This window comes from Chinchilla lanigera, unplaced genomic scaffold (genome assembly GCF_000276665.1).
Source record: "Chinchilla lanigera isolate Chin_1 unplaced genomic scaffold, ChiLan1.0 scaffold00085, whole genome shotgun sequence".
In the NCBI taxonomy this organism is placed as follows: domain Eukaryota; kingdom Metazoa; phylum Chordata; class Mammalia; order Rodentia; family Chinchillidae; genus Chinchilla; species Chinchilla lanigera.
Window position 1 is genome coordinate 7414637 of NW_004955486.1, and position 27088 is coordinate 7441724.

General features: G+C 56.7%; 1 protein-coding gene across 1 annotated transcript in view; it reads right to left on the minus strand.

The window, feature by feature from the left end:
* Ajap1 (adherens junctions associated protein 1) overlaps positions 1 to 27050 on the minus strand; it is a 108024-nt gene extending 80974 nt beyond the window's left edge. The window contains exon 1 of the mRNA XM_005404124.2: positions 26949 to 27050. Within this exon, the coding sequence (XP_005404181.1) occupies positions 26949 to 26977 (29 nt within the window). The 5' untranslated portion in view covers positions 26978 to 27050. The remainder of the gene's footprint in view (positions 1 to 26948) is intronic.
* Between the last annotated feature and the right edge of the window lie 38 nt (positions 27051 to 27088).

Below are 27088 nucleotides of genomic sequence, written 5' to 3' on the forward strand. Positions count from 1 at the left end.
AGGCGACACACCAAGCAGTCTGCAGGTGGGACATGTGGCCCAGGCACAGCACCTCGGCGTCCATGGGCTCTGAGCCACTCTCCTGAGATTGGCCCTGGTACCTCCTGGGCGTGTGGCCTTACCAAGTGCTTTGCCCTCTCTGTGCCTCAGTTTCCTCCTCTGTAAGTGCAGCTCATCAGAGATGCTATGGGGATTGATCAGAACTTTGAGCAGCATCTGGAACCAGCAGATCCCAGAAAAGCTATGGCTGTGTTATCCACTTGCCTGTACGGCTGGGGAGACTGAGGCAGAGATCACAAGCGGCCCAAGGTCACGGAGCTACCACCATTCTACACAGGGACCCAGCTGAGCCCAGAGGTGCGGCTTCCTCCAAGTGGCCACTGATTTTTCAGGACAAATGTGACGTGCAAGGTGGGGGACACCCTCTACTCTCCAGGGCTGGACCAAGGAGCACTTCCTGCCCAGGAACGGCTCCTGTCCGAGTGCCACTCCGGCCCCAGCTGGACTTGTCTGGGTGGGATGAGCAGAAACACCTGCACAGGATGAAGCCCTTATGCAGCTGAGAGGCACAAACAGGCAGCCCTCCCAGACCTCCCAGGCGCCTCCCTCCATGGGGCGTGTCCAGCACCGGCCTCCTGCCTTGGCCCAGAGCTGGTGTCGGGACACAGACAGCGTGGCCGGCTTGGCAGCCCTCTCGGCTGCAGTCGGTGGCAATTCTGCACCCTGGCCTCGCTGCTACAAACACGGCCTTCCAGAGGGCTTGACCGAACACTGCGGGCATTTAGCGCGCCGCCGGCTGACAGTGGGGCGTTTCAGTCCCCGGTCTGAAATAACACTTGATGTTTGTCCAGTCTAGACAAAGGGATTTTGTGCAAGTTTGGCTGTTTAATCTAAAAACTGCACCTGTCTCTTTGATTTATTTAACTCTTCCCTCCAGGACTTTAGACTAATAACGGTGCTGGAGAAGACTCCGTTTCAAACAGAACTTGCTGGGAAGTTTATCTTTGCTATATTTCCAAATCTGCCCGCATTCTAATGCCAAAGACCTATTATTTAGCTCATATATCGCACAGGTTATAAGACACTAAAATGTAATCCTGCAGAGAAATGGGCCATTTCTACTCCACTTCAACCAAAAGTCCATATAAAAATGCTGCCAGGAAGATGCTTGTGATGGAATCAAGGAGCCTAAGTAGTGCTGCTACATTGAACTTCACCATTTTTACTGGGATGGAAACAAATTTTATGTGTCTCTATAAAAACTCCAGTGCACCTGAAAACACAGCTGTTAATTCTCCAAATCTGGGAAGGCGGCTCCACCCAGGACCGGTCCCAGACTCAGGGCAGCTTTGCAAGGGACAGAGGTGGATATCAGGGGCCTGGATGGTGGCCAGAGTTGGAGGCAGCAGCTCTGTAATCTTCATTTGCAGAAGTCCCTGAGGAACAGTGATAGAGGACAAAGAGCTGAGTTGGGGGGGCGGTGTCAGGGGCTGGACAGGACATGTTCCCAACACAGCAGTGCTCAGAGCTTTGGGGACGCGACTGGATGATCATCAGGGCCCCAACTTCATCAAGTGGATTGATCTACTGAACAGCCTGTAATTCAGTGGCTCATTAGGACACGGGGCTCAATGGATGAGACAGGCTACTGGGGACACAGCTCTGAAAGGTGTACTTTGTTCCCAGGTCCTTCTTCTCTGTCTGTCTTCTCTCTGCCTCCTGGCCCTCACCAGGTGAGCCCCTGCTCCACCACACCTGCCCCACCATGATGTCTGCCTCAGCACAACCCAGACGCAGTGGAGCCAGCTGACCATGGACTGAGGCTTCGGAAACCACGAACCACAGCAAACCTTCCTCTGTGCAAGATCTTCCCAAGTAGTCGGAGAATACCAGCTCTCTCAAGTACAGATGAGGCCATGCTGGGCTACGGGTTCTGGATCCAATGACTGGGGTGAGGGCTGACTCTTTGTTAACTGGTCTGGGCCACAGAGGCTGGGCATTTGGCCACACATGACGCTGGCTGTCCTGGAAGCAAAGCATTTGAAGTAGCAGCCTGACTAAAGCAGGTGGGCTCTCCAGGGTGGGGTACTGTCCAACCATCAGGGGCCCTGAGTAGACGACAGAGTGAGAGGGGATCCCTCCCTCGGCCTGACCCCCGTGAGTTGGGACATGAGTCTTTGCCTGCCTTCCACAGCAACTGAGCCTTTAGCACCCAGCGGTCCCCAGCTTGTGGACGACAGATTCTGCATGGTGACGTGAGCCTGAGCTGACAGGAAATATCAAGTTCCCCCTGCACATCCTCACACACACTCACAACACGAGCACACACGGCCCTTAACACACAATGGGGCTACGACTGATGACCTTGCCACAAGCCGAAAGCATCCTTAGTGGAGAATGCACAGACCCTGAACCACCAAAGCTCCAGGCTCGGCCATGACGTGCAACATGACGTTGGTGTCACCCTCCCAGCCTGGGTCTGCCCAGGGTGCAGGCCAATGCTGCCAACCCCAGCCAGCACTACAGAGTGGATCACACGCAGCCCGCTCACAGCAGAAGCTCCAAGTTCAGAATTCGAAATACAGATTCCGCTGGATTTGCACCGCTGAAAAGTCAAAACATAGAACTGTAAGCAGATCCATTGTGAGTCGGGGCTGTGTCTGCACACACTCACAAGCACGCAGGCACACGGCACTGTCTGTTTCCTAGAGCACTGACGGCACAGCTGTCTTCACGGAGACAGGAGAGGACACACACAGGTGGGAGGAGCTGCCTGGAGACAGCGGTGACGTGGGGTGACCATCTACAAGACCAGGAGCTCGGGGTCGGCCGACAATCTCCAGGGCAGCAGGTGGGAGCCATCAGAGGGAGTGCAGCTCTGGGACACCCACCAGGACGCTGGGCTTCCAGCCTGGGGGCTGGGGGAGAAAGGCGCTGCTGCTTTAAGCTGCCCAGTGTGCGGCACTTTGTTGCCGAAACCCTGGGTTGGAACTCAGGGACCATACGCCACAAGCACCTGGGTGCTTCATACTCATAGGCATCAGGTGCGCTGAGTCTGCTGTCGGGTGTCTGTGCTCTAGAAGTGGGGGGCACCGGACGCTGCCCACTGTCCTCATGGGGTTCAGGCTCCCAGGAGTGGCACTGGCTGGGCACAGACAGGGTGCACAGAGCCCCGTGGGAGCACGTGACCACACTGCATGGGCAGTCGGGGTGCCTGGGGCTGGGAGGGGGTTGTGTGATCCATGTAGCGCCCAGGACTTGATGGAGCCCAGGGCACGTGGGCCAGAGCTGTCCTCAGCACCAAGGTGTTAGCAGCAGCTCCCTGGTCCTCCCAGGAAGGGCCAGCCAAGGGCATGGCCCCTGAGGGTGCCTGCTGGGCTGCTGTGGCAGGTTACTCAACCTCTCTGCTAATTGGTTTCTTTGCGGCTTGGACTGGATTATCACAAGGACTCCATGAGAGCCCGCTAGTTAGCTAGCGCCCGCCCCTTGGTCCCTCGAGGTCTGTGTTAACGATTATCCGGGGCCTCCGGGAGACAGAGCTGACCACGGCGGTAGACAGAGACCGCCGCCACCTCCCCGGGAGAGCAGCAGATGAGACCACAGCCCCAGCGGGGTCCTGCTGCCTCTCCCAGGGCACAGCTGCAGTGCTGGACTCTGGACCCCGGGCACACATCCGACGGGCACCGTGTTATTCTTGGCCACCGCCCAGTTTGTGGTCTCTCGCTCAGTGCCAGTCCTGGAGGAGATGCACTGACAGTGACACCAACAAGCCAAGCCCGAGGGGCTCACTTCTACCTGGCTCTCACACCCACGGCGCCACAGAGGACCCAGGTCACAGGGACAATACATGGAGCTGGCGGTTCTACGCAGCCCCTGGCCTGGGACCACCCTGCTGCAGGGTCCCGGCTTGGTGGGTGCAGCGCCCATCCACCCCCTCACCTCCCTCAAGGAAACCTGCTGCTCCAGTACAAAGGACAACACCAAGCCCACCTGACACTGCTGTTTTTTTTGCACGGTGGCGGTGTGGGCTCGGGCCAGAAGCAGAGCTCAGCAGTCACCCGGCAACTGCCCCACGGCGGCTCCCAGTGACCTGGGCACTTGTGCACAGGCATCCTCCTGGCGAGACACACCTCGACTTCCTCCCAGCCTCGGCCTGCTCTCCCCACCCGAGAGTACCCGCTGACCAACTCCAAGGTTCCCTTGGCCTGAGGCTCGGCAGCCCCTGTGCTGCAGACTTTGCCTTCAGACCTGAGGCTTCCCTGAACCCCCTCTGTCCTCACCACGCCCTCCTTAGAGCTGGTGGAGAGGGGTGGGGTCCAGTGGGAAGAGGACAGAGGCCTCCTCCGAGGAATTCGTTTACTGCAAATAAGAGCGATTAATCTTAGCCGCATGCTTGGCAGGGCCCCGGACACACGGCAGCCTCTCTATTAGCAGAGGCAGGCGCTGAGGCCAGAATCCTCCACCCTCAGGAGCCCTGCAGAGCTGTAGTCGGATGAAACCATGGGCACCCTGACCGGATATCCACCAGGGTGCTCGCTCTGCAGCATCCCTGCCACAAGCCACTCGGCCTGCACTTACACGCCTCCCCTCACGGGGAACTCACTCCCACCAAGGGTGATGTCCTTTGCCAGATGCCTCTTGTAGCAGTGTCATTCCTGTTGACACTGAGCCATGGAACCCAGCTCCTGTGTGACCCTTGCTCATGACTTCTGCTCCTTTCTGGGGTCTGCACACATCACCAGGTAGCGCTCCTGACCTGGACGGTCAGTCGTGGCTCTGACCTCCCTATATCAGATAGGTCTCCCAAGCCGCCTCCCTCCCTGGATGGACACACAGCTCCAAGAATCCCTGCACTCAGACTCTGCCACCCACCCTGCACCTGTGGGCCAGTAAGCCCTGTCCAGTTTCCCTGGGGTAGGGACCCAGGAGGAACAGAATGACAAGCTTGCTCCCTGGAGCACCCGTCCAGGTGGGAGGAGCCAGGAGCCAGCACCCGCAAGATGATCCAGGACAGCCCAAGTCCCCTACAGACAACAGGCACCAAAAATGAGACAGGCCTTGATCACAGGGCCAGGACACTGCTGCAAAAGAGATCTGCCAGTGCAGAGCAAACAGAAGGTTTTCAGCCAGAAGGTTCCAGAAGGTTCTCAGCCAGAAGGTTCCAGAGGTTTTCAGCAGGAAAGTTCCAGAAGGTTCTCTTCCAGAAGGTTCTCGCCATGGCTCCTGTACAACCAGTATGACCTGGCATCTCTGCCAAAGAACAGGGAGAAGTGTAGTGGACACAGGTCAGGGTCTTCTTCATACTCTTCTGATTGTCATGGGCAAGGGTCACACAAGAGTCATCCCTGGAATGGGACCCAGACTGAGCTAGTGGGACCAGGAGAGAGCAGAGGGGTCAGTGGGGTAGAGGTCATCTGAAATTCTCCGACGAGAAGCTGAGCCTTTGGTCATGGGACATTTCCTCGCAGCCCCATTTCAACCAGTGCCTCAGCTACAAGCCCCTCCTGCTCCAGGACAGCCCAGAGATTCCAAAAAGTCCCGGTCTGCTGCTCTGGGAAAGCAACACTGCCCATGAAAGGCACTTTTGTGCATGGCCTGCGTTTATTTCTCTTTGAACTTCTGGAACCAGCGCTGTTGCACGGGGTCTGCCTGGAGGGCGGAAACCTTATGGAGCCATCTCCCCACTGCTTACCCCGCCCCCGGCTGCAGTCACACACGGGCAGAGAAGATGTCTTGGAGGGTGTGGTGTCCCCAGACCAGATGGCAGAGAAACGGGCCCTGGGAGTCTGCCCCCTCTCGCCCACCCCCAGCAATCACTTCCTGGGCTGCGTGTCTCAGGCAACGGCCTTCTTGCTCTCTGAGTCTCAAGCAACAGCAAAGCTGAGGCGGAGTCCACACCCCCACGGCGCTGTCCTCTGGTCCCTGGGCAGAGGGTGCCAGTGCCAGTGACGGCACCCCCGGAGCACAGAGCCGGGGTCAAAGTCTCCCCAAGCCAGCTGGACCGGAAACCACATTCAGTGACGCAACCGAACACATCTCGGCAGCCAGTGGCCTGTTCTGGATCTCTTTGCCAAAGTTTGGATTCTACTGATTTGTCGTAAATAAACTCAATTTTCACTCCCTTCACACAAATCATCTTTTTTTGGAACTGGTTTAGAAAAAATTAAAAAGGAAAAAAACAACAAGCAAGTGCATAGGAGATGAGGAAGTTGGAGAGCGTGACTGACTCCAGTACCAAAGGCAAAACGGGAGGCGACCCGGCCGCGCAGGCCTCTGTGGGAACATGAACTGACCGGCTCGGGTCCTCCCCCGATTCCGAGGGTCCCAGAGCCGCGTGAGAGAGCAGGAGGCATGGGGAGGGCAGCCAGTGACCTGACGCGGGGGCGGTCCCTGCAGAAGGACTTGCCCCCGCCCATGGCAGGGCCTCCTCTGAGATGCGGGGGCCCTGTCCACACTGCAGCTCATGCCTGGGCCCTGTGGACAGCGGAGGAGCCACTCACGCCCTGGCGCCCACTCTGCTGCCCACATGGCCTCCGGGGCAACTCGACTGGCTTGTGCCACCCCCTTAGCAGCTGCAAGATCGCAGAAGGCGTCTGGTCCGCAGAGCAAGCCATGAGGAGCGGTGAAGAATTTCACTTTGCCCAGGAGAGAACGGGCCTCACTGTAACAGCCCGGAGGCAGGGAGGTCCCTGGAGAGTTCTGACTGATCACTATGTCCATGCCTGCCCAAGCCCTCAGCCCTGGAGAGTCCAGCATTGTGACTGAAGCCAGGGCTTGGGGTTCTCCACACAATCTCTCAGGGGTACAGACCAAGGTCGGCCATGGGGACAGCCACCGCGTCTACATGACTTGGCCAGTAAATACGCTGGATGCTGAAGCCAGGAAGCCCCCTGCAGGCCACACATCCTATGAGGTGTCGCTGAGCACTGCCCACAAGGCAGCGTGACCCCACTGCACAGGAGAAGACGAGGGGATGCTCTGCAGCCCGAGCCTGCCCCCCGCAGCTCTTCCCTGTGATAAACCACAGCTTTCAGCCAGCCTGGAAGCCAATCACTTCGGCAAGAGCGTTCCCAGGGCCCCGGCTGCTGCAGTGCTGTCAGAGACAGGGACAGTCGTGGCGACGGGACCCCAGGCTCTGCACCAGCGTGACCCACCCCCCAGCCCAGGATAGACAGCAGGGCACCGTCCTGCCCTGCACCCCACCAGGCAGAGGGCCAGGACTCTTCAGCCTGCAGGACCAGCAAGACGAGAGCCTGAAGCTCCTCTCCACGGGCACACGGCAGCGTGACTCACGCAGGCTCTGTGGAACCTGTGTTTGAAAACGCTGAATGTCAAAAAGGAAGAGCAGAGGCAGGCAACAAGACAGAAATAGGCGCGTGCAGATGAAGCAAGCCTCTCTTCTGCACAGAATCTTCTGCCAGAGATCCCAAAACATGAGGCGGGTGGCAGAGGAGGGCCATGCTTGCTCTCACTGCCTAGTCCCTGCTCCCCTATGAGAACGGGCACAGCCCAGGCTGCCAAACCCAAGGCAGCAGGAGGGGACCCAGACCCTCCCTAAACCCAGCCGGCCCCTCATGCCGCTGCCCAGCACAAGTGCTTCCCGAGGGCCCCGTAGGAGTCTGCACCCCAGGAAGAGGCCACTGTTTAAACTCAACTCATGGTTATGGCACAAGCAGCTCCTGGGTCCCAAGAGCAGCAGCACAGGATGGAATGGGGTCTACAGCCCACAGCCAAACAGGGGCAGTGTGTGTCAGAGCGCAGCTTCTGGAAGCTTCTCTCCCCAGGCTCCTGAGCACAGCCACCTGGCTCCGGTTAGACTACTGCATTCGACGCAGCCTCTACCCTGCTTCCCTGAGAAACACCATGCTGCCAATAATTACATTTTCTGGCTACAGGGATTCGGTTTTGCTTGGTCTCTGGGTTTACAAAAGCAGGAAAAATAATGGGCTAATATCTTTTAGATTAGAGCAGGGCTAACGAGGTTTGCACGTCAGCATGCCAGCATCCTTGACGGATGGCCATGTGACAGGGACACAGAATGGGAGGGCCTGCGGGACCTGCAGACTTGGGTGGGCTCGTGTCCTGGCCTGCTGGGGGGTGCACGGGGGCAGAGCTGGGCATCTGCACCTGTGGCCCACACCTGTTAAGACAGCCTGAGGCGGGATGGTTGGGTGGTGCCAGGGCTCAGAAAGGGGATGGGCATATACTGCCTACTATGTTGTAAGGTCCTCAGCAATCAGCCGCCATTATCATTTTTACAAAGGCTGTCCTCAGAATATCAGTATTATTATCATTCTTATCCTTTGGACTCAGTGTCTCCTATAACGTGGGCAAAACCACCCAGCCCTTCCCACTGTGAGGAACAAAGGAAGCAGTGCCTGGCGAAGTGTGATGTAAATGCTGTAGCACCAGCCAGGGCTCTATCACATTGTCTGTAGAGTAGTAAGAGACAGGATACTGGCCAGAATTTCCCTAAGAAGGTATTTTCCAAAAACTTAAATCCCTAATATCAACTTAGTTTACTGTCATTTGCTTTTCCCCATTTCACCAGATGGGAGAAGGCAAAACATTCTGGGACATTCCAGAATATTCTGAAACATTCCAGAACATTCTAAAACATTCCAGAACATTCTAGAACATTCTAGAGCACCCTAAAGAACTGTGCTCAGGTTAATTTGGGTTTGCTGTTGCTTTCACGTTTATTTCTGAACATACGGCCCCTGGGGGTTCTCAAAACAGGAAACGCAGATGCAGCTAGGTGGTGAGACCCCCACCTTGTGGATGCCCAATGACCTGGGCATGGAAGTACAGGGGCCTAGTTTGCAGGGAACCCACAGCCAACTGAGCATTGCACTTCTGAGCCAGCAAGAATGCTGCTGTCAAATGAAAAGCGACAGGCTCACAACCAGGCTGCCCCAGGGGAGGGCCACATTCACGGTGTGTGGTCGGGTCACGGGTTCCTCATTGCTGCAGGTCAGGGCTGGTGTCCACAGAAAGGATCAGCATGGGCTTAGGCGTTTTTCAAAAGACCGCATGGCTCAATTCTGAGGTCCAGGAAGAGGGGAAAGTGAAAGTCACCGAGAATAAGACTGGTCCCAGGGGCGATTGCTTTAATACACTCCCAAAATGGCTCATAATCCCTCTTTAGCACAGAGCTTATAGAAAGTGCTGCCCCTCTCACCCGAGCCTGCTCCCCGGGGATGCGGGAGGAGTGGAGGCCGAGCAGCTGCCTCAAGCCCAGCGCTCCAACCTGAGCTGCCTGAGGAAGGTGGCCCAGGGGCCAGGGCTGGCTCCGTCACCACCCCCCAGCCCGGTGCCCACGAGGCCGGGCAACGTGCTCACCCTTCAGACGCAGAGAATGAGGCCCAGAGACCACAGGGTGCCCAGGGTCACCAGGCAGCAGCAGAAGCAGCCCCGTTCACAAAGAGCTGGCACCCAAGTGGTGCCTCAGCGATTGAGCACACAGGGGGAAGGGGCAGCCGTGCGCCGGTGTTCCCAGCGGCAGCAAGTGCCTGAGCCCCTTCAGTGGAACTCAGACGCACCCCATTTCCGTCACAGTCTAGGAAGCGCTCTGCGGTCCCCATGCCAAGGAAGGTCCCAGAATTCCAGAGGGCTGACGTATCACCAAGGAGACAGGCGTGAAGCCCACTTCTCCCATCCCTCAGAGCTCCCGGACATGCAGACAGGAGGAAAGGGGTGGGGCCCAGACAGGCTGGCTGGCAAAGGTTCTGCCCTGGACAGCAGCCTTGGACACACCTGGTGCCCAGGATGGGAGCGGGCACCTCTCCAGGTCTCACACAGACAGCGGGCTAGGGCACTGGGTCAGGGGCCAGTTCCTGTTGGAGTCTGTGGGCGCTGCTCTGTTGACTTTGCACAATCTTAGAAAAACTGTTTAACCTCGCTCTGCCTCAGTTTACCCACCTGTGAAAAAAGGCTGATGATATTCCCTGACCTTAAGGCACTGCCCAGAGATTTGTTAATTAAAGCACGCAAACTGCTCTGCAGCTGGTAGATGAAAGGGCAGAGGTGGACGAATGGGAGATTTTCAAATTCACGAAGGCTTCCATCTAGACTCCCCAGCTGGCAGACACGCAGACACACACAGCACACACACCCACACACTGACACACGTGTACACACACACAAAGGAGCACACACACCTAGACAGAGACACGCACAAACCCTGAGGCACACACAGACATGCAGGCACACATGGCATGTAACTCACACACTGACGTGTGCACACACCTACAGTCACACACGACAGACACAGCATGCGCACACACACTGACACATGCACACGTACTCAGGCACACACTCACACACACCTAGACAGAGACAGAAAACCCAGATACACACAGATACAGACCCACATAGTATGCACATATCACACATTTACTGACTCGCACATGTGGGCACCTACACACATCTGTACACACCTGTAGGCAGTCACACACAAGCTGAGACACAGAAACATTCACAGTGTGTGAACACACACTGACACAGACACATATGCACCCAGGTGCACACACGCACACCTACACGTAGACAGGTTCAGAGACATGCAGACACACAGCGTGCACAAACACATACACTGACACACATGAACACTTGGGCACACACACCTAGACACAGAGGCATGTGGATATACCCAGCATGCTCACACACAACCACATGCATGTACACACCCAGGCACACACTCACACACACCTGGACACAGGGACATACAATCCAGACACAGAGACACACAGACACACAGCGCGCACATATAGAAACAAACTGACACACACACATGTGGACACAGAGACACAAACCCAGACACACATGTCTAGCCAGACACACAGAGCCAGGCAGACGTGCACCTCACATGCACAGAACACACACCCCCTTCTCCTGCGTGCCGCTTCAGGGAGAGGATTCCAGCTTTGCTGCTGCAGACCCAGCCCAGGCAGGCGCGGAGCAAGCTGCCACCCTCTCACATTTCGGAGGAGCCCCACCTCCATGTCTTCCTGCTAGGTTCCCCCACGCTGACTTGGTGGGTGGTTCAGCACCCCGCGTCTGGGGGTTGCTCGTCCCCAAATTCACTGGACGTTGGGCAGGTGGAGGCTGTCTCTGGAGTGGCAACGTCCCCAGGGAGGGGTGGGGATGGTGTGGGTGACAGCACAATGTGAGGGCTCTGAAAGGCCAGGGGAGAAGGGGCTAGAGCCACCTGCCCCACCTGACCCCAGCCAGGGGCAGCAAGTACCCACCCAAAAGGAACTCTGGGCAAAAACAGCCCAGAAGCTGCAGACCCTGGCTGCCTGCCTCCCCGGGCTCCTCTAGGTCCCTGTCCCTCGGGGCTGCTTTCCCCTGGTTCCTCCACACAACCATGCTGGCCCCAGACCCGGATCTGCCCCCACCCCCTACTTCTGCTGTTCCCCTGTCTTTCCTGCCACCTGAACACACGCAGCCCGAGGGCAGTGCTGCCCTGGGACCTTCAGTGGCTCCCTGCAGCCTCTCTGGGTACCCGCCTGAGCTGCCCAGGTGTCCCCGCTGCCACGTGCACTCCCAAGGTACCTGCTACACCCCAGGACTCTGGCTCCTCTAGGGCTGGGCGTCCTGGACTGGCTCTTCAACTCATCGAGCTCCCACGTCCCTGTCAGCACAATCGTGACAGCAGTGGCCGGTCCCCTCTGCCAGAACGCCCCTCCTCCTCGGGTCCCTTGGATTCTACTCATCCGTGCCTGAGACTGGGTCCAGCACCACTTCCTCCCAGAAGTCTCCTACAGCTCCTTCCTCTGGGCTCTGTAGCTCCACTCCATCAGAGCCCTTGGGGCACTCACCGTGCCTGTCAGATGGGCCATCAGGGCACCAGGCCACCCCCTAGGGACACGAGGGGGCACCCCTGAGACACAGATGTCTGCAAGGAGCGTGGGGCAGGGCTTGCCCGGAGCACCAGGCTGCAGTGCAGAGAATCAAGTCACCCCGGGATGTGCCAAGTGACCCCATGGCGTGGGCGCTGAATCGGCCCTCCAGGTTCACCCAGAGCTGTGAAGAGCCTGGCGCCCGCAGATGCGACAGCACCCTACCGGGGCTGGCTGATCCATCCACATTTCCGGGATTTTGAAGTGCAGTAAAAATAAACACGCTTAGTCTCAACTTCAAAACTGGCTCCCTCAGGAAGAGCCCTTTGTCTGAGAGCCACCCTGTGCCTCTGCAGGAAGCGCAGCCCCTCCCCACACATGGGCGCAGTCCTGAGTCTTCTCCTTACATGTGGGGGCCGTGATGGTGCGGGCCAGGCCTGGGTCCCCCTTCCCGGAAGGGACAGGCCCCTCTCACTGGGAACCCCAGCTCCACCAGCTTAAGGGCCAGGGCTTCGGTCCCAAGGCTGGTCTGCAGGTCCCAGGGGCTCCTTACTGACACACAGCTCATGACATCCCTGCCTAGGGACCAACTTGAACAGGGCAGCTAGGAGGCCACGTCCAGGGCCCCCAGGCCACTTCCTCACCTTCGCCCAAGCCCGAGCTTCGTGACCATTTGGGAACCTGAGACTGCAGCTGGGTGTTTATCTCATCTCACGGCCTGGCCAACCTGGGATGGTGGCTATGGGACACTGTCGTCCCAGGTGAGACGTTACACGGGTGCTATGTGGAGGTAAATCAGAGCCAGGAGTGCCCCGACAAAGGTTGGGCCCAGAAAACGAAATAGGGGAGCTTCTCCTGCCTGTCCAAATTGCCAGCTGTCTCCTAGGAGCACAGTGACCTGCGGGAAGACGCAGTTTGGTCCACCCCATGGGACGGCGCTGTCCTGAGGTCCTGGGACGATGGCGTTCCCACGGCTCCAGGCTGCACGCAGGGTTCCCATACAGGCCGACTTGCCAAGGGCCCCAAGCACGTGGACAGGCTCTGGTGGTCACGCAGGCACTCTACCTGCCGGCCTCAGGACACCCGCAGTGTCCTTTCCACCCCGTGTCCTGGACACCCAAGTGTGTTCCCCCAGAGCCAGCAGGAAGCAACGCAGTCCTGGACCCGGACACTGGGCTCCCTCCACGCTTGGCTGCCTGCCCCAGCCTGACGGGCATCACATTCCCTAGACACATTCAGACCCAACAGGGCGTCTTCCAGAATGACAAGGACAGGACATCACAGCTCAGAGGACGGACGCTGGAGCTGCTGCCTGGGGTGATTCCTGCCCCACTACTTACTGCTGTGTGCCCGGCAGCAGCCGCTCAACCTCTCTGCACCCCCCAGGAGACGGGAGGTGGGCACCTACAGGACAGCAGTGTCACAGGAGGAGCTGAGGGGCGTCACAGACTCGCACAGTGCCTGCACGTCGTCAGCATCGTGCAAGTGCTGGCCCACACTATCCGCTACGCCTCTGTGACAGTGCTCAAGCCATGGCTCCCCGAGAGGCTCGGGAACCACTCGTGTGGCCGTCCGCCTCCCCCAGGATGTGCGGACCCTGGGGCTTTCCCCTCTCAGTCCTGCGCTGCCAGGGCCAGAGGAAGCAGCCACCAGGATTCTGAGACCTCCTCACTGCCCCGACCCCAGCAACAAGCTGACAATGACTGTGACGACCCTCTAGAGGCGGCTAGACCCTAACTGGCCTCTGCACACAAGTCCCAACCCAGCAGAGATACCTGGGAGGCCTGAATCTGCTGTCTCCTCCCGGACAGGGACATTCATGCCCTCGATCTCGTTATGGAATTGGAGTCTTCGCAGGCCCTGCCTCCCTTGGGAACTTGGGTCCCCACCAGTGTGGAGGACGGGTCTTCCCTGAGCTGAAGCACCGGCAGATTAGTGAAGCCCATGTCCAGCTGCCGGCCACAAGCCCAATCCCCAGCCTGTGACTTGGATCTGCCTCAAAAACCGGAAATGAGGCCCAGAGCCCTGGCCTTGAGATGTGCTGTGAGTGGCCTCCCCAGAGGGTCCCCAAAAGTTTCCAGAAGGGGATTCATGCTCCCTGGCATCCTCTCAATGTATCTGTGGCCTGTACCACCTACGCCCAGGTGGGGGTGGTGTGGTCCTTGGGGAGACACTGATGCGCCCGCCAGCTCCAGGCTTAGGCCAGGAGGAGCCTCTTCCCATGGGCTTGACTGCTCCATTCCATTGCCCGGATGGAGAGCGTCCTTGTCCTCACGTCACCCAGATGCACACCACAGGGGCATATGCGCGTCACTCGACGAATGCTTGCTGTGTGAGAAATGACCAAGCACAGCTCTGCGCCCATGAGCGCAAGGAGAAGCAGGTCCCAGCGCAGGGTAGAACCCACGACGCTGGCCGCGCACCCTCTACCCGCCCCACAGCACCCAAGGAGCGGAGCAGTGCGCGGCCCGGCATCCACACGGCATCTGCAGCTGTAAATCACGCTGGGCACAGGAGGAATGGACACGCCACCCACACCCAGGGAGCCGGGTGACCCAGGCTCATTGGCACTGCCTGCACGGATGGCAGAAGCACACTGCAGCACATCCAGAAAACAGCACCGCACTGACCACCTGGAGGAGCCGTGCGGACCAGAAGAAGCCAGACCCAAAGACCTCACAGGGGCCTCCATCCCAGGACCGTGCAGGTCAGCCAGAGGGCGGGGACCATGCCCCTGAGACAGAGACCCGAAGTGACCGAGAGACCTGCGGGGCGGAGGTGCTCTGAACTGGACTGCAGTTGTGGTGGCAGCAAAACTCAACGCATTCACTGCCACTCGCTGAATATTTCAAGTGGCTGAACTTCATAGTGTGCAAACTACTGAAAAGCACACCCATGTGCGACACGCCCGTGTGCAACACACCCAGGGGGAGGGTCCTTGTCCCCTGCCTCCCCCCCAACTCTGGTCTCCTGCTGACCATTCATTAATTCTTGTGCCTGAATCCCACGACAGCTTTCCAGAAGGCCCTCCCTTTTTCGGTGACATATTTATTTTTCATTATTAAGTAGATGGAGCAGCAATATCTGTGTCACAGAGAGGTTTTCATCTCCCCAGGATATTTCATCAATGCTTTGCTGCAAAATAATCTCATTTTGACCAAAACCTTTGCTTCAAGGCTGTGGGGGCCAGAAAGAAGACGCCATGACCTCAGAGCCAGCGAGGCATGTGGCTACATCCACACAGCGCTGAGCTGGCGCACAGCAGCTGGGCCTTCTTGGTGTATGGGTTTAAAAAAAAAAAAATTGTTCTGTTTTTCCCAGAAGGCTAAACAGGCAGTTTAACAGAGGGAATCGAAACACCAGACTTTACATAAAACGAGAAAGCCACAGGGGACGGTGGGAAGGGACAGGGGAGTTTGGAGTCCTAGAAACCCGGATGTCAAAGCCCAGCTCTCCCACTCCTTCGCTGTGCAGCCCCAGGCAAACTGCTCCACCTCTCTGCTCTGAGCTTCTGTTTCCTCCTGCGTAGAATGAGAGCAACACCTCCTGCCGTCTTGAGGACATGAGGTTGGCTGGGGACAGCGCAGACAGGGATGGTTCAGTGCATGAACCTGGGTGGAGGAAAGGCTGGGCAGCACTCTGGGTGTGGAAGGCCGGGGACAGAAGTGACACAGAGGCGGTGATGAGGCAGAAGCTCATGCCAAACCCCAGACAGAGTGTCCCGTTGTGCCACCAGCACCGACGCCCGGACCTGCGCGTGCCCCAGATCTCTCAACATTCAGATAAAAAGAAAGAGCAACAGCAGAACCACAGACCAAGGTCCGCCTTCCGCAAACTGCAGCTCGAATTTCACTGGACCAGCAACAAGAACCCGACCCCGCCTGCCCCCGAGCTGTGCCCAGGCTCTCGGGAGCCAGCAAGGGCCCTGGGACTGACACAAGGCCGCTCCGTCTTCAGAACTGACCGGATTCCTGTGTGCTCTGCACACGTCCCTGACCCTGGAACTGTGCACCAGGTCACTCGTCACTGTCACCGTCACCGGTGACGGGCCACGCTCACGTGCTCACGTCCCACAGCCCAGGCCTACCGCTAACATTTTCCAGTGAGTTCTGTAAAGAAAGAATCACCCTCTCCTCACCTCCACATCACGGGTGACCGCCATCAAGTCCAGACCACGTTCCCTAAAGAGACTGAACACACAAGCAAGTGTGCACACGCACACACGCGGACCGCACAACCAGCAGTGCTGATCTCCCCCAAGTGGAGACTGTCGGTTTGCTTTCCTTGATTAAACTTCTTTTAATCTACCTCTTGAGTCACATGCACTGTGAGACACAACCCAGAGACATCCGCACACCCTTTCCTCAGGCTCCCCAGTGACACCCCACACATCCAGAACAAAAGACACGGTCAGGATGTTGATGCTGACACAGGACAGACAGAAAACCCACATCACCACAAAGGGCCCCTTCCATGACCACCCCTGCCATCCCGTACCTTCCTCCTTCAGCCTCTGGAAGCCGCTCTTCGGGTCTGGTTCCCTCGTCTTCTCATCTCAGGGCTATGGAACCGGTATCCACACACAGCCTCCAGGCAGCGGGTTTTCCCACTCAGAGCTGGGCTCATGGAGGTTGCTGGACTGTAACTCTCATTTTTATTTCCAAGCACCATCTTGATGTGGCTGAGCCACAGCCTCACCGTGGTTTAACCCTTCCCCAGTGGGAGGACACCTGGCCTGTCCCCAGCCGGGAGCCACTGCAAACCAAGTTGCTATACACATGTACATGTGGGCTGTTGTGCGAACACAAGTCCATGTTTCTCTTGTATATGTGCTGAGGAGTAAGACACCCTTTCCTGTGCAGGTACACGTTTAATTTCACGAGGAACTGCTCCCTGCTCTGCAGAGTGGCTGGAACACTGTGCATTCCCCTCGGTCACACACGGTGACACAGTTCCTCCACTCCTCGCCAGCTCTTGGAGCTGCCGGACGGTTCTGTTTGGGCCATTCTGCTGGCTGGGTAGTGACAGCTTGTGGTGGGTTAACTCTGTACTTCTCTAATGGCTAAGGAAGTGGAAAGAGTTCCAGGCAGTGTCCTGCCACAAAGCGCCCTCAGTAATGTCCCTCAAGGCCTCCTGCCTACTTCTAATTGGGTCGCTGGGCAGTGAGAATTCTTCGCACCCTAGAAATCAACTGACCACGGCCACTTTTAAGCTTGCAGATATTGTCTCCCATGCTTGAGTTTGCCTTTCCAAGCTAGGAGAAGCTTTCCAAGGGAGATTTTTTTAAAACTTTGATGTGATCAAATTTATCACTTTTTCCTTTATGGATCATCTTTTTGATGTCGAGTCTAAAAATTATTTTCCTAAAGACTTTCTCCTATTTTTTTGAAAAGTTTATAGTTCTACATTTTATATTTAACTGTACAGCCCATTTCAAGTTGATTTTTTCTGTTTTCTTTTTTTTGAGTTGGTTGTTGAGTGAAGAGGGAGACTTAAATTAAGGTTCCTCACTTTTCTCTGTGGCTGTGCATGTCCAATTGTACCAGATCATCTTTGGAATGGCTGTCTTTTCTCCACAGAATTGCACCTTTGTCAGAAATGATTTGGCATATTCATGGGGTCTACTTCTCTTTTCCAGTCTATTGATCTATGCCCTCATGAATACTACACAATCTACACTGTGGCTAGGTAAGAAATCTTATAATTAGCTAGTCTAGTTCCTCTGCCTTTACTACGAATTGTAGAACAATCTTATGCTATATATATAACATTCTTGCTAGACTTTTGATAAACCTGGTATTAAACTTCTACATCAACTAGAGGAGCACTGAGATCTTTAATACGTTGAGTCTTCCAGTCCATGAACATGGTATGCCTTTCCTTTTTTTTATACCATCCTAGACCTCTTTTATCAACATTATGTAGTTTTCAGCATACAAGCTGTCAGCATCCTATTTTTTAATTCACACCTAAACATTTCATTAGTCAGTGACTGTAAATGATATTTGCTATAGCTTGGATCTTGAATTTTCTCCAAAGGCCTATCTGTTGAAAGTGTGGTCACCAGCCTGTGGTGCTACTGGGAGGTATTGAATCTTTAAGAAGTGGGGCCCAGTGGGAGGAAGTGAGGTCACTAGGGGTGTGGCTTTGCAGTGACCACCCCCATCTCCTTCCTGTCTCTCTGTTTCCCATCCTCCATGATGCGCAGCTTCCTTCACCAGATGTTTCTGCCGTGACACACTGTGTTGCTGCAGGTGCAACACAACAGGGCCGCTCTGACCCTCCTCCAGAATAAACCTTTCCTCCCCATCCCCAGTATTTCTTTCAGTAACAGAAGGCTGATGAGTGCAGTCCTGCTTCTTTAATTTCAATGTCTATGTACACACTGGTGGTAGAAATACAGTTGATTTTGTACATTCATCTTATACTCCTCAACTTTGCTAAACTCATGTTTAAGTTCCAGTTTTTTATAAGTTACATGGTATTTCCATGGAGACAATTATATATCATTGGAAATAGGACCCTTTTACTTTTTTTCCGTTTGCCTTTCATTTCCTGTGCTTCCCATCCTGCATGGCTAGAACTTCTGCAGCAATGTTGAGTAAGAATGGTGAGACAGACCTCCTTCACCTGCTCCTGACCTCAAGGAAAATGATCTCAGTGTCTCACTCCTAAGAACACTGTTAGCAGCAGGCTTGAACTTATTATAGCTACTCCTACAAAGTTGAGAAAATGTGCCTCTGTTCCCCTTCTACTGAGAACTGTTGACACAGTATGTTAAATGTTACCATATGCACTTTCTGCCTCACTGATATGACTTTTTTATTCAGCTTTTTAATATGAGGGGTCACACTGACTAACACTCAAATATTGAGCCATCCGTGCATTCAGAGTAAACCCCTCGTGTCACGGTGTATACTTCTTTTTATATATTACTGTATTATATTTACTAATATTGTGTTAAGATTTTTTTGCCCATTTCCATGATTAATATTGTAATAAATCTATATTTTCCCCCTTGTACTTTGTTTAGCTTTGATATCAAAGTGATACCAGCTTCATAAAATGAATTGAAAGCATTAATTTTTTAACAGCACTTTCCTGATGCCAGGCTTTTCCCCCAGGAGCTTCCCTTCTCAAGCCTTAACTCTTTGTGCAGACCAGGCAGTCCAAGAAACATTGTGCTAATGCCCTGTGCAGCCCCGATACACCACGGCTCACTTATCAGTACTGAAGCCCTTGCCCTGCTTAGCCTCACACTGGAGCTGTGCCCAGCTGTCCTCCTTGCCTCTCTTATAAAGTCTGAAAAGCAGCTAGCAGAATCCAAGTGTCGATGAGAAGAGGCTGCAGCATTGAATTTGGCCAGAAGGTACTCGATCTGCTATTATCACCCAATGTTCTGCAAGTGTGAGTTTAGGAGGCTTACAGGGAATCTGCTCTGCTTAGCAAAGTCAGCACACTCAAAATACTTGAAGTCAGATCAGTGTGGAAACACCGCCTCACAGCCCGGACAGTTTACTGTTGCATGTAGATACAGCTCCAAGCTGAAGTGCTGTCCCACAATACCAAGTCTTGAATACATCAGGAAGGGTGGCCACAGAGACTCCCTGGGCCACAGCCAAGTTGTCACATCCCAGACACTGGACACATTTCTCACACGTGGGTCTCACTTGCAGGTCAAGCTCTCCTGCACGGCAGCCAAGACCACACACAGTGCAGCCCCATCCACACAGCCCCTACGTCCATGGCCCCCACCCACTGCGCCAGGAAAAGCAGCCCCATCCAGGGAGCCGGCAGCAGCCAGGTTCTTGTGCACACTCCCAGTATTTGACAGCCGCTTCTTCACTTGGTGACAGAGCCCAGGATGACCAATCCCCGGATGCACACTGGCCCCCAAACACCCCTCACATCCCACGTCCTAACCTACAACACACGCTTTCATGAGCATAAAACTGCACAACACACACACACACACACACACACTCTTCTGGAACGATGGTCCTAGAGTTTCATTCAAACCAGGCATTGGCCCTTCCCCACCCCTTCTCTTCCTCCTTCCCCCGAGTCCCTCCCCCTCCTCCTCCCTTCTCTCTTTCCTTCCTCCTCCTCCTGCTCTGCTCCCGCTCCTTGCTCCTCCCCATCCCCTCTGCTCCTCCTCTTCTTCTTCCTCTCCCCTCCCCCTCCTACTCCCCAGGTCCAAGGTGGCTGGGATCTCTGAGCACCCACAAAAGGTTGCAGGTACACGGGGACAGGACAAGTGAGGCCCTGCAGCCTGCAGCTCACGAGGGCAGCCTGGGGCCTGTGCCTCCCCCGCTGTGCAACCGTCCATCCAGGGGAAAAGCTGGGAATGTCTCCTCTAGGAGTCAGTTCTCCCCCGGATCCTGAGCACCCTCTGCTTCCCCTGACAAGAGGGCAGACTGCTGGTCCCCAGAGCACGACACCATTACAAACCGAAGGGAACGGTGCCCAGGGGGTATGAAGGCGCTGCTGGTACAGCTGTCTCCCTTTCCAGACCACAGGTCCAGAAAGGAGCAGCCGCTGACACCCCTCCAGGCTGCTCTGGCCCTGCACAGCCGGACACTAGGCTGGCACCCAACAGATGCCCCTGTACACGAAGACAGCCCCTGCCCAGACCTGCAGCCCACACTGAGGCAGCCATAATGCCAAAGGCAGATGGAGACAGGGTTGCCAAGCCCTGAAGAAATTCTTTTTCCCATCTCTGAGTTTCCACGGGGAAGGTCCACACGATGACCACTAGTTCCGGGTGATGGACACTTGGAAACGTGGGCTGTGCTCCAGGAGAAGTTACATGCCTGACTTCAGAGAGTCAGCACAGAGCAGCAATGTAAAATTAATCCCCACTCATATTCTGTTATGCTGATTCATGTTGAGATGATACTTCGAAGAAATGGGGTTAAATCAAACATATTACGAAAATTACTTCCATCCATTTTTTAATGTAGCTACTGGAGATTTTTAAGGCACAAAGGCAGCTTAGACCGCATGCCTACTGGCCGGTGCCAGCTCCACCTTGAAAAGAGTGATTTTCTTCTCCCTGCTTCCCTGGACCACAAGGCCCCCGAGGGCAGAAACCTGTTCACGTGTGGGTCTGCCTCTGCAGCCTCTGTGACCAGGGGTCTCCTGGGTGCCCAAGAGCAGGGGGAGGGGTGACAGCCCAGAGGGAACATTCTCGGAGCTACAGGACACCGAGGAGGCAGCCATACTCCATCCGAGCATGTACAAACTCTCGCACGTGGGACAGGAGCGGAGGTGTACACTCATCACCGCCAGTGAGGCTGCCCCTCTACCATACGCTCTTCCCAACCAACAGGCCCCATCCCTGGTTGTATCTGTCATCTTTTCCACTGCTGGGATACAACACATGACACACCCAACTTAAGGGAGGAGGAACTTAACTTGACTCATGGTTTCAGGGTTTCAGTGAATGGTTGGCTGGTTCCAAGGCTGGAATACTATAGCAAAAGGCCATGGTGGAGCAAAGCTTGTTAGTTCATGGTGGCCGGAAGCAGAGCAAGGGAACAGTGCCAAAGCTGAACCATATACGGTACCCAAGGCCACACCTCTGTGACACACCCAGACACACCCAGAAGGGTGCTGCACTAAGGTCCCTTAGACCTTTCTTATCAGGATTAATGGTCACACTTGTCTATCTCCCTCAAGGCCAATTAAATTGTTTTCTGAGGACAAGGGGAGAGCTCAGCACAGCAGAAAGCCAGGAAGTTTGGCTTTCACGGCCCTGGGGTCTGCCTGTCCTCCTTTGGCAGAGCCTCTGTGCCCTCTGCCCGATGGGGCATGCTCATGTGTGCTCATCTACACCCACACTTTCTCCCAGCTAAAAATTTGATCTGTCACTTACACTGAACAGATAGTGACTGAAAGAGCAGGACAGGATTGTTTTCCCGGGCATGTCTGTACCGTAACGGTGACAAAGTCCAGAAGGCGTCTCTATGGTGGAACCACGACACTAGTAAGCTGCTGAAGAAGTAGCGTTATCTGTGGCAGCTGAGCACCGAAGCCTAAGGCCGGAAATTCTTTCCTGGGTTTCAGTGCAGAGTCAGGAAGAAGCAGGCACAAAAGCAGGACTGGGCCAAGAGGGCACCATGCCACAGGGACACGGTTGCTCACCCACAGACACTTCCTGAGCATGGACTGTGCACCAGCACTCATCTGGAGAAGTGACAAAGAATGAGACAGAGTCCTTGCCCTTAGGCTCTTTCAGACCACACACCCTGGGCTCCTTTCCAGCAAGAGGCAGGAGGCTCCCAGTCCTGCATGGTCCCCATGGACACGCCTCACATCTCAGCCGCCAGGCACAAGTTCCTGCCTCTCTGCTGCTGCCCCTTCCAGTGCCCTGGGGTCGAGCACAGGCAGTGCAACATCCCAGAAGGGCAGGCAGCAAAATGCCAGGAGCCAGCGGGGCTGCCAGCCCACTGCCCGCTACAAGGGGCCGAGGGCCCCGGCCATGCCGGCCTCCTGCGCCCGTCACCAGAAAAGTGCTGTTGGGCTACCAGGCCTCGTGGGAGGGTAGGGCTGGGCGCAGAAATGAAGTAGCACCCTCTGCAGAGTGCACGCACTGGACACAAGCACAGAGGATAGCCTGAGACCCACCCGGCGCACCCTGTCCTTCGGGCCACCCTGTTCATCACACGCACTCGACTTCCCCCACACGGCCTGCACTACCCTGGCCGTGCTGCAAATGTTTACTGACTCAAGATGCTGCACACAAGCGGCGGGCTTCCAGCTTGGGCTTCCAGCTTCTGCTCCCTCTCTGTCCGGCTCTTCGCAGAGAGGCGTGGGTGGGTGAGCGTGGCCGGGCTCTCCAGCCTTTCCTGCGCATCCGCATGCCCAGTTGATTCGGGCCGTGCACCATCAGGCTGCTGTCCTCTCCCATGCAGCGGAAGGGGCGGCATCCTGGACAGGCTTGGGCTGGTGCAGGACAGCCCCCTACTGCCCCAGCTGGGACAGCGCTGGGGCACAGCACACTGCCCCTGATGGGGGCCAGAGGGCTGGTTCCCCACCCAGTGACCAGCCCTGACCCCAGCCCCCCGAGGACAGAGGATGGGAGCCAGGGAGCAGGGCCACCCTGAGGCCCTCCAGCTCCGGCACGGCACCCTCTGGCCCAGCCTGCTAGTCTAGGCAGATTAACTGAGAGTTAATCTGAGTTATGTAACCACCACTCCCTGCTCTCGGCTTCCTCGTGAGTCACCAGCCCCTTTGAATTCCTGGCAGGGGTCTTGGAGGAAAGAGGAGTAGGGCTGGAGCATCCATCTGCTCGCCCCGGCCCCAGAAAGCCCCTGCCACTCCCCCTGCGTCTGGCTGGTACCAGGCAGGAGAAACCCCCTCCAGCCAGACTTCAAATGTGCAAATCTAGACCAAGGGTATATCTGGTTTTCCACGCCAAGATTTACACCAACTTGGTCTCTACTGACTTGTAACCCTTTGAAGAAAACTTCGCAGCTCTGTATTTAAGACAGATGACCCCAACGCAACCCTACAGGAGAGGCCCTGGCTAAAGAGGCTCCCAGGTCGGGGTTCCAAGTTCACCCATCTTAACGTGACCTGGGGCAGCTTTCAGCACTCTGCGGGTCTCCTGTGGTCCCCACAGAAAGCGCGGGGAAAAGCAGGAACAGGGAACTCACAGAGGCACGTGGAACTCACTCACGGCGGCCCCCACCGGCACACACCTCCTGTGGGTCGGGGTCCAGGGAGGTGGGGCTAGGATCTGAGGCCCAGGGGGGGTGCAACTGTTCCCCCAGCAAACCCACCAGGAGGTACAGGTGCGTGCAGTGGGAAGCAGGCTGTCGCCTCTCCAGGGACCCCGAGACAGACATCTCCGGGAGGCATGGAGCTGTCTCAGCGTGTGAGCCGCCCTCTCCAAGGCATGGAAAAAGGGAAGCAGGTGATCATATAAATAAACAACAGTGCCAGGCAGGGGTGCCCCCCCAAGGCAGCGGATGCCAACGCAGGGGTAAGCACAGGCCAGGGGTGTGCACCAGTGCTGCTGAAAGAGTTGAGCTGCCTCCTAGATTTGCAATTTATTCGAGCAGTATTGTCCCTGATGGGTATCGCGGCCGCTGACACTCGATGGATTCCAGTTGCAATCAATTTAGTAGCAGCAGCTGGAAATCCGAGCGAGCCAGGATTCGCGGGGAGCGCGGTGTTTGTGGACACAGCGTTTGACTTCATCCACTAAAGCCTGGCTGCGCAGCCCCAGCTGCTAGAGGACTTTACAGCTGGCGACAGAGACAACCAACCCCCTGGATCCCTGCCGCGAGGCCCAGACATAGCACGGTGTGTGCCCCTGTGAGGGCTTGCGAAGCTGTGAATTATGTCACTACGCACACACAGGGCCTCCCAAATAGAAGGGGCCAGGGAACGTCAAGCAGGAGGACAGACCGACTGACTCAGGGACACAGCCTAGGAATGAGCCTGGAGCCATCTGCTGGGGTCTCTGTCCTGAGCACAGCGTACTGAGAGCTGTGCCTGGATGCTCGAGCCCCCGACCAGACAGCAGCCCCGGAGGTCTGCAGCCCGGAGCCCACTAGCAACCAGCAGCCACACTTGGACTGGGCTGCCTGCTGAGCAAGCAGGCCCACAAGCTGCCCGGGGTGATCCGGCACGGCTTGCTGAGCCCCTGGGTGCTCTTCAAGGACTGCCTTCTCCGGGCTAATGGAAGTAGCTTTGCAGCTTTGATACAAATACCACCACGACCAAAAAAAAAAAAGACATAAAAGCAGATCGATAAGACTCCATCTGTTTCTCCTAAAAAGTCAAGGCTCCACGTACAGCTCATTTCCAACACAGAAGCAAAAAGCCCGGCGCAGGCTGCTCTGGGAGCTGAGAAGCCCCTCCCTCGGCTCACAGGGGGCCTCGGGCCTTCTGTCACCTGAGCCGGAGGCACAGCGTCTACCCGTCCTCACCAGGCTCCAGGCTTGGCAGCAAGGTGCCCACAGATCACCTGGGGAGCCACGGCTGTCAAGGGCTGTCTGGGAAGAAAAAGTACATCTGTGGATCCCGAGCAGGCAAGCCCCGGGCGCTCACCCCTGTGTGCCAGGCATGACGCAAGCCCACCCAGGCCTTCCGCGTACGGCCTCCGACCCTGGCCAGGAGACATCATCCTCAGACAAGACCTCTCCATCAGGTTCCTAAGTAGGTGACAGCTCACTTTACACGCACATTTACAGAAAACCCGCACCAACATCGAGGGAAAAAAACAAAAGGTCAAACTTCAAAATCACCAGCAGAACTATTTCTGAAAGTAAAATCCCAAAGAGCTCTTAGGTGGGGACACTCTGAGGGAACGGCTCTCGAGAATTTTGAACGGAATTTTAAAGAGAAGCTCCTTTCCATGGTATCTGCTCGGCTCTCCCCTTATCAAAATGTACTAATCTTTCAACCTAGCAACTTAGCAATAAGAAAAAAACGTCTGTACAAATAAGTTGCTGTCGACAGCCAAGTGCCAGACGGCAGCTTGCAGGAGCTGACCACGTGTGGCTGAACAGGGTGGGGACCTGCTGACCAGTCCCCAGGCCCTCCAGGTCTGCCTGAGACCTGGGACGATGGAGGCAGAAGAGCAGACAGCAGGCAGCGGGCACCTGGGTCAGGCCATCCCGGCAAAGCTGTCCTCATTCCGACTGCCAACCTCCCAGCACCACCAAGCCTAACCTCATCAACCCAAGCACACTCATCGAGTCAGGCTCGGCCAACACCCAACAAGATCAGCTTCAGTGATTAACCTTTTAAAGCCCACAGCAGCAAACAAGCCCAGGCACCAGGAGAAGGAACGCCAATAATAACATCTGACAATTTTCACTAGATGTGTTAAACAGCATTTAGCCCTGGATGCCAAATCGTCTCATAAATCAAGGCTAGCTAGAAAACACTTGGCACGTCACCTCCCCCCCGCTTTCGATTTCTCAAAATCAGGACGCGTGCTCAGCCCCCTCCCCGGCCCTCTCCCCCCAGCTTCCCCCGGAGGGGGCGGCACAGCCCGCCTGCTCAGGCAACTGCGACCCCTTTCAGCCAAGGCGGGCGCGCAGTGCATCCCAGTGGACAGACGGGAGAAGGCAGGCAGGCTCTCCGCCTCCACCTCTGTCCTCCCGGTCTGGGTGCCATGGAACCCCAGACCCAAAAGCCCGCTCTGCCGAGCCCCCTGGCAGGGCGGCAACAGCTAGGAGGCAATCTGCTCCTCAGAAGGGCACAACTGTGCCCTGGGGAACCCTGGGGCAGCTAAGGCAGAGGCTGGAAAAGCCAGAGCGCTTGGGAGGTGGGCAAAGTTTTCGGAGAAGGGTCTTTATGAACACCCCCTCCATGGGCGCTGGGATCGGGCCTGGCTCCAGCCGGCCCTGGAGTCAGGGACACAGACAAGCCCGGGGGCGCACCCACGAATGTGTGTGTGTGTGTGTGTGTGTGTGAGAGAGAGAGAGAGAGAGAGTGGCAGTGGGGGGTGCCTGCCGGTGCTCACCAAGAGCCCAAGCTCGCCAGCCCCAGCTGCCCGCCAGCTGTGCGCGACCGTCGGACCCGCAGGTCACCCAAAACAGCTGGATCGGCAGCTGGGAGCCGTGACGCTCCAGCTCAGCCCCAGCTCAGCCCCGGGCCGGGAAGAGAAAGAGCAAGGGCGGGCGGGGCGCTGCCTGGGCTCCTCCAACTCCGCCTGCAATGCTCTCGCCAGGAAGCAGGAGCTCCGGTTCGCCCCGGCAGCCCCGGCCCCCGCTCCCGCCGCGCCCAGCAGCCCGTGCCTCTCCGGAGCTCGTGGAGGAGGCGCGCCGGGGCGGCCGGCCAGGACACTGCGCTGCTGGCGCCCGGGGCTGCGGACGCGCCCGGCCGGTGCGTGGCCGGCTGCTAGGGCGAGCGCCCTGCCAGATGCCCCGGGCACTCGGAGACCCGGAGGGCCGGTTGCTCCCTGCGGGAACGCGGGGCTTGGAGAGCCGGACGGCGGCCCCCTCCGGCTCTCGGGGAGTGCCGGCCGCGTTCGGAGAGCGGGGATGGGGTGGCCTTGTATTCGCGACACTGAGGAAAGCGCCGCTCCAGCCCAGCCCGGCACCCACGCACCCAGGCGCACCCTGTCGCCGGCCGGTCGCTCACCTGAGTCCTAAAAGCTGTTGAATCCACATGATCACGTTTCGGGGAGCGGAGCCTCAGACCTCGCTCGCCCCGGCCATCTGCGCGGCGCCCGCGCCCGCTCGCTCCCGTCCCGCGGCGCCGGTCTCCGATCTCGGGCCGCG